We start from the raw sequence: 6715 nt of genomic DNA, 5'->3' as shown, positions 1-6715 counted from the left end.
TCCGGAGGAGCAAAAGCTAACTTCGCCACTTACGCACTAACAAGAAGAGCAAGACTTTGGTGCCATCAAGGGAGTAGTTAACTGACAAATTGAGGAGCAAGGAAGCTATTACCTAAGCCAATTAATGGAAGCGTTTCGCCGACAGTAATCGTTGATCTGTCAGACACTACACAACATGCTGACAACAGTACATGCGACTATTTGGGAAAGGCCAAAACATACAATCTTTAAGTCCTTATTTACATGTTCGAAGAAAAATAGATTGGTAGAACACATAGCGATGATGAATTAATTAGAGCACCCTAATAATTATTTAAGTACGTATATGAACAATAAAAATAATTTTAGAATCCTAATAGAGAAAAAAATGTGGGTATGTATGAGGGTAGTGTTAAACTTTTTATATTTACTACCTATCTAGATTTTTAATGAATATTAAATGGGTGTTAAAGTGACTATGAACTAGAGAAGTGTTAAAGCATCTTGTTTTAAGAAATGGCTATGAAGTAAAGAGTTGATTTAAAGAAGTAGTTTTTATACAATGTGTTAAAGAATCATGTTTTGAATGACGATGTTGAAACAAATAGTTGGTTTAAGTATATTTCATAAAAGGTGTTAAGCAACCTTTTTTTTAAAAGTACGAGTTTAAGCAAAGGAATTTTTCCAAGTATGAGATTTCTAATATGTTTTATGCTCTAAGAAACGTGTTTGATACAAATGATTGTTAAAGCGAAAGAATTTTGAAGTGTGGAATTTCAATAAAGTTTTGTGTTAAAGAATAGTGTTTGAATGGATGCATACATGAAAGAAGAGTTTATGATCATGCGGTGTAATAGTAAAGTTTTGAGATCTATATGAGCATAGTAACTAAATAGGTGTGTACAAATTTCGAGGACGAAATTTAATATGGAGGGGACGAGAAAATAACTAAGCTTAATACTAGTAACCTCATAGTAATCTGAATTAATTAGGAGAATAAATAATGCATGGAATAATTTAGAATAATAAATATAATAATAATAATAATATTTGTGAGATAATAATATAATAGCAATATTATTTAATGATGATATACTTATGTAATATAAGTTTTAGTGATAAAGAGATTAACTAATAATAATTTTAGTGTGACAATCGATTAATATATAAAATAGGTTAATAGTATTAGAAGAATAAAGTTTAATAATAAGTTATGATGTGGTAAATGATTAATGGTAATGATATATAAGTTGTGGTTAGAATAAATAAAAGTAGTGTGGGGAATTAAAAAGAACAAAAAAATAAAATTAATATGAAGTGGGGTAATATAGCAATTTATAAAAGATGGGGCTTTAACATAAAAAGGAAATCTAACTTGCCACGTGTCAAGCCATGGTTGGATGGGAGAAGATAACATTATCTTCTCCCCTCTCCCAAACTCACGTGCAGCAGCACCGCCCCCCCCCCCCCCCCCCCAATTCTTTCTTTCTTTCCTCTCTTCTTTCTTTTCTTTCTCTTCTCTCTTTCCCTTCTTCTCACGCACACACACTTGGCCAAATGAATGAGAGAGATTATGAGATTGAGAGAGGAAGAGATGCAAACCGAGCTAGAGAGAGAATGAGACCAAATGAGAGAGACAGCTGCTGTCCGAAGAGGAAGAAAGAAGAAGAAGAAGAAGAAAGTGAGGAACGAAAATGGAATTTCCGGCCATAAATTGTTGTTAGGTAAATCTCTAACCTTCCTCTTATGATTTTATGTTCTATCCATTAGATTAGAAGCTTGAAAGCATGTTTATTTGGGGAATTTCTAATTAGGTCCGAAAATTGGGGAATTTTAATTAGAAGCCTAATTCCTAAAATTAGCTTGGGGGTTTTATGTGTTATAAATTGCTATGCATTATACAAGTTCCGGGTTATGGAATTAATGGGTTAAACTCTAATTTTACCTATTGGTAAAGTATGAACATAAACCCTAATTTTATATAGTATGAATTAAAATGGGGCTTTTGGTATGTGAACACTAAGAATGTTGTTTGAATGGACTAATTACATTTAAAGTGTTAATTAACCCTAGGCTTCCATGGGTTTAATAGAAATTGATGAATATGGGTTTAGGTTCTAATGTCATATTAGAATCATGGTAATTATCGTAAGTGTTTATGAATATATTATAAATTGTGGTAAACGACAATGAGAATGGATATATATTTATGCTACGTATGATAAGGGAGTAAATGAGTATTTAATGTAATGAGTAGTAAATAGATAAGTAGATGGGTATAATGGTAAACATGTTAATAAACATAGAGTATGATAAAGTTATGTAATAAAATGATTTAAGATGAGATGATTGTACATTATTGGTTGCCCAAATATAACCTTAAGGCATTAGAGTATTATATGTATAAATTGGTTATGTTGTAAAAATGCATAACTAGACTTTGGATTCACTTAGTATTGCAATTAAATATATATGTACAATAAAAGTGACATAAGCGCGTTATTGAAATTGGATTAACTTAATATGCGTTTAAATTATATAAGTACCAAATATACTTTCCTATCATAATTTGATATAGTAATAAATTGTTATGTATAGATGGAATTCATCAAGCGTGTATTTAGTAATCGAGTTAATACATGGTGTAAGGATATGGTAACCTTTGGTGTCTTAGTGTAAAGCAATTAATTAGAATAAGGCCTTAGTTGTGTTGGCTTATTTGGAGGGTCTTTGGTGCTTAGTTAAGGTCTAGGAGAGTAAGCGATGTAGTGAGAGATGCTTGTGGGATGCAAGTATCTTGGTGAAGTTCGTATTGTTAGAGCCTATAATAGAGTTTAACTATGTGTTTATCATGTAAATATATAGGTACTCGCAAGTGGGTCAAGGTTGCTAAGAGAACCTAAGCGGATCAAGGTAAGTATTTTACTTACTGGGCAAAAAGGGTTCTATTTTTAAACTATAAAAGATGTTTTGGTTGAACGATTGATGTATGATGTTTGAGATACTATGATTATTGGTGATGTTCTATGAGATGTGTTGGATGAATGTTTGATGTACTGTTTCTATGAGCTTTTATGGATTTGCAAGATAATGTGATGATTATGTTGTCATGAGTATTTCGATGATTTGTATGGTTTACGAACATGATTCTATGATTTTATGATATGAGTTATGATAACATATGAGTTCAAGGATTTAGTGACATAGCATGCATAGCATATGATTGCATGAAAATGATGTTAAAAGAAGGGTAACTAGTCTTACTTTGTAGATGGCCCAAGTAGCGGCAAGGAAAGTAAGGTTAGGGACAAATAATGTTAAAGGAAAGGTAACTGGCTTTACTTTGTAGATGGCCCAAGTAGCGGAAAGCAAAGTAAGGCTAGGGACAAATGATGTTAAAGAAAGGTAACCGGCCTTACTTTGTAGATGGCCCGAGTAGCGGCAAGCAAAGTAAGGTTAGGGACAAACGATGTTAAAGGAGAGGTAATTGGTCTTACTTTATAGATGGCCCAAGTAGCGGCAAGCAAAGTAAGAACGGTCCTTGTTTTGTAGAAGGCACAAGTAGGGGCAAGCAAAACAAGGATTGGCCTTACTCTGTAGATGGCACAAGTAGGGGCAATCAGAGTAAGGACATAGACAAATGATGTTAAAGGAAAGGTAACTGGTCTTACTGTGTAGATGGTACAAGTAGCGGCAAGCAAAGTAAGAACGGTCCTTGTTTTGTAGATGGCACAAGTAGGGGCAAGCAAAACAAGGATTGGCCTTACTCTGTAGATGGCACAAGGAGAGGCAAAGAGAGTAAGGACAGGGACTAATGGTACACAGTGAAACAAGAAACAAGAATGACAATGATGAGCATGAGTTTGCATGGCATATGAATGTTATGATGATGATGATGATGATATATGATGCTTGCATTGTTGCATATGATGATTTTTATGCTAGACGTATCGGTATGCATACGATACGGGAGATGGAACCGTGCGTATGTATATCGTTATGGATAGACGATGCATGGTGACTTTCCATATGTTTTATTGTTAAGCTATAAAATATGTAAGTGTGTATAAAGTTAGATGGGTTAGTATGCGCATGTTCTGAGAGCGGAAGATCGAGCTTACGTATATTTTCACAACTAATCTAGTATGTTTTCAAATGATGATTCTTTTTGAAAACCTAGTGAGTTCTATACTGCTGAGCGTCTCTATTTTATGGAGACGGCGAGCTCATGAAATCCGCTTGCATCATGGGTGGCGGTGATTCCAATGGTGCAGACGATGTTGTGGATGCAAGTACAGAGATGGTAGATGAGGATCCTGTTGCCATTTATTTGGGCCATGATGTTTGAGGCCTAGATGCGTCGGGGGTTGATTTTGTTGGACTAGTTATTAGTCCTCTTTATTAGAGCATTTATGTATATGCTTAGATGTTGGTATTTTGTATATGGCTCATGTCGCATGTGACACTTTGTTTAGCCATTCTTCTATATGTAAAACATTATTCACATAGGTGTATGGTCAGCTCAAATGTGTTAAGTTATGTCTATTTTATTTATATTCCGTTGCAAAGATATAAACTCTGATTAATCATGGATGATGCATATAGTTCTGTGAGACTTATGATATTGTCAATCAGGTTAATGCATGGGTTCATGGCATATTGCGGTATCGCCATGCCACTGTGACAATCCGCTTTGTTGTGGGTTATTAGTTTTTTTTTTTAAAAAAAAAAAAATTTAGTCATGCTTTTATCAAGCGGGTCGTCACAGGCTCAATAACTAATTCTTCATTTGGCTCATTCTCAATTTTAGACTGAGCAGGAGCACGTGACTTGTCCCTGAGCCGAGTGCTGCGTCAGGGGGTAATTGACACCTCTGCCACATGATGTTGCAACGACTGGGTGGTTGATTCTTCATTTGGCACATTCTCAATTTCCAATTGAGCGGGAGCACACGGCTTGTCCCATAGCCGAGTGCTGCATCTAGAGGTAATTGACACCTCTGCCACTCGATGTTGCAACGACTTAGTGGCTAATTCTTCATTTGACTCATTCCCAATTTCAAACTCCCCTCGAGCAGGCGACTCATGAGTGTTGTGTCTGAGGGGAATTGACAACTCTTGCAAAGGATGCTGCTCTGATTGTTCGCCATCGTTAACGTCTTCTAGTTCTGACTCATCCTCTCGAACCTCGGTCGTTACTACGGGAATATTGGCTAATTATTCACCATTGACGACCACATCTTCAAAAACTGTGAGAACATTTAGAAGATCCTCATGCTTAGTCTCATAAAATTTGATGAAAAACCTTGATGTGGGTACAGACAATTGCCTATCAAACAATGAGGCAATTGCAACACTTAGCCGATTGTTTCTATCCGGATTATGGTTGCCAGTGGACACCAACTCAACATAGGCTGATGCCTCACTCCCACCAAATGATATCACTGATTTGGGTATTGATCCCTCTAACACAATCTTCACAAACTACAGATTAATAGTTAAACTCTTAAAGGATATGTATAGCAACACAAAGGACCAAAGGACCCACGGGGTTGGGCGCAAACACCCTAGACACCCTTAGGGTGGCTGTGGCCACCCAAGAGGCAAATCTAGGGTAGCCAAGCCACCCTCGATAAGCAACGGGGTGGCTGCGGCCACCCCTGAAATAGAAATGTGTGCAGCATGAGAGCGAGAGCATACAGATTTAGGATTGTTGATGATAACTGCAACGGTGGAGGTGGCTTCGGAAAGGATGGAGGAGGTGTCGACGCCCTCGAGGCTCACATTTGTCGAGATCTTCAGGCACAACATCTCTTCTCTCTCAATCTCTAGTCTCTGGAAGTTGGTTACTGTATGCTAAAATGAGAAAGCATAAGAACAAAAAGTGAATTATCTTATATATAACCCTAAACCCTAAAACCCTAAACCCTAGTATGGTTCATCTTCCACGACGGTATTCCTGCCTGTGTGAATTTAGGGCTGGTAAAACATGTTGGCGTGTCAGGTTCGTGTCAACTCGTTTATGTCAAACCCAAATATGACATGTTTAACTAAATGTGTCAAGCACCTAAACCTGAACACGACACGTTTTCTAAATGGGTAAGACGACACGACACGTGTAACTCGTTTAAATAAAAGTGTCGTATCGGGTTGACATGACACGGCTCATGAATACGTTTAATTCATGTGTTAATAGGTTTCAACCCGACCCAACCAACCCGAATGTAAAGTCATTTTAATTTTTATAGTATAACCAAAATAGCAAAATTCGAGCAAACCAAGAACCAAATACAATGTGGCAGTCTTTCCTCTATTTCCATAAACAAAATCCTCTAAAACAATAACCAAACTATCAAGGGCAGTTTTAGTATCTGAATATTAAAACAAACACCACATAGACATTGACACATGAATTAGAATTTAATTCTTCTTATCCAGCAATTCCACTAAAATTTAACATATTAATGGACTTTTTTTTTCCATTTTTTTTTTTTTTAGCCTTGCAGAAAGAATGTAAGTAAAATATAAATTAACCTTAAGAGGGTCCCGATCGAGATGTTGCAGGAGACTAATTTTGAAGACCAAAACTAGACAACTCAATGATGCTAAAAGGAAATTAAGTGAAAATGTCTAAGCATGTATAACGTTCATACCTTGGTCTTTTTTATTCTAATTACAAAACACACAGAAAAGGAAATATATTCAAAACACAACATAATTCATCAATGCAGGGGCGG

At 36.0% G+C, this 6715-nt stretch overlaps 1 protein-coding gene across 1 annotated transcript; it reads right to left on the bottom strand.

Moving 5' to 3' along the window:
- Nucleotides 1–4832: 4832 nt before the first annotated feature.
- Nucleotides 4833–5789, bottom strand: LOC132167461 (uncharacterized). The gene is made up of 3 exons (XM_059578452.1): nt 5679–5789; nt 5204–5462; nt 4833–5113 (listed from the first exon to the last, which is right to left on the bottom strand). Exons 1-3 carry the CDS (start codon nt 5787–5789, stop codon nt 4833–4835), a joined length of 651 nt encoding a protein of 216 aa, XP_059434435.1.
- Between the last annotated feature and the right edge of the window lie 926 nt (nt 5790–6715).

The sequence above is a fragment of the Corylus avellana genome, chromosome 2 (genome assembly GCF_965113065.1).
Source record: "Corylus avellana chromosome 2, dhCorAvel1.hap1.2, whole genome shotgun sequence".
Taxonomy (NCBI): Eukaryota; Viridiplantae; Streptophyta; class Magnoliopsida; order Fagales; family Betulaceae; genus Corylus; species Corylus avellana.
This window is presented reverse-complemented; position numbering and strand designations above follow the sequence as displayed.

Bases quoted from the DNA above. Each gene is read 5' to 3' on its own strand.
- LOC132167461 (XM_059578452.1), bottom strand. From the start codon at position 5,789: ATGTTGTGCCTGAAGATCTCGACAAATGTGAGCCTCGAGGGCGTCGAC. The intron at 5,463-5,678 runs GTATGCTCTCGC...ATTAATCTGTAG, and splicing joins TCATCAACAATCCTAAATCT to TTTGTGAAGATTGTGTTAGA. The intron at 5,114-5,203 runs GTGAATAATTAG...GCGAACAATCAG, and splicing joins TGAAGATGTGGTCGTCAATG to AGCAGCATCCTTTGCAAGAG.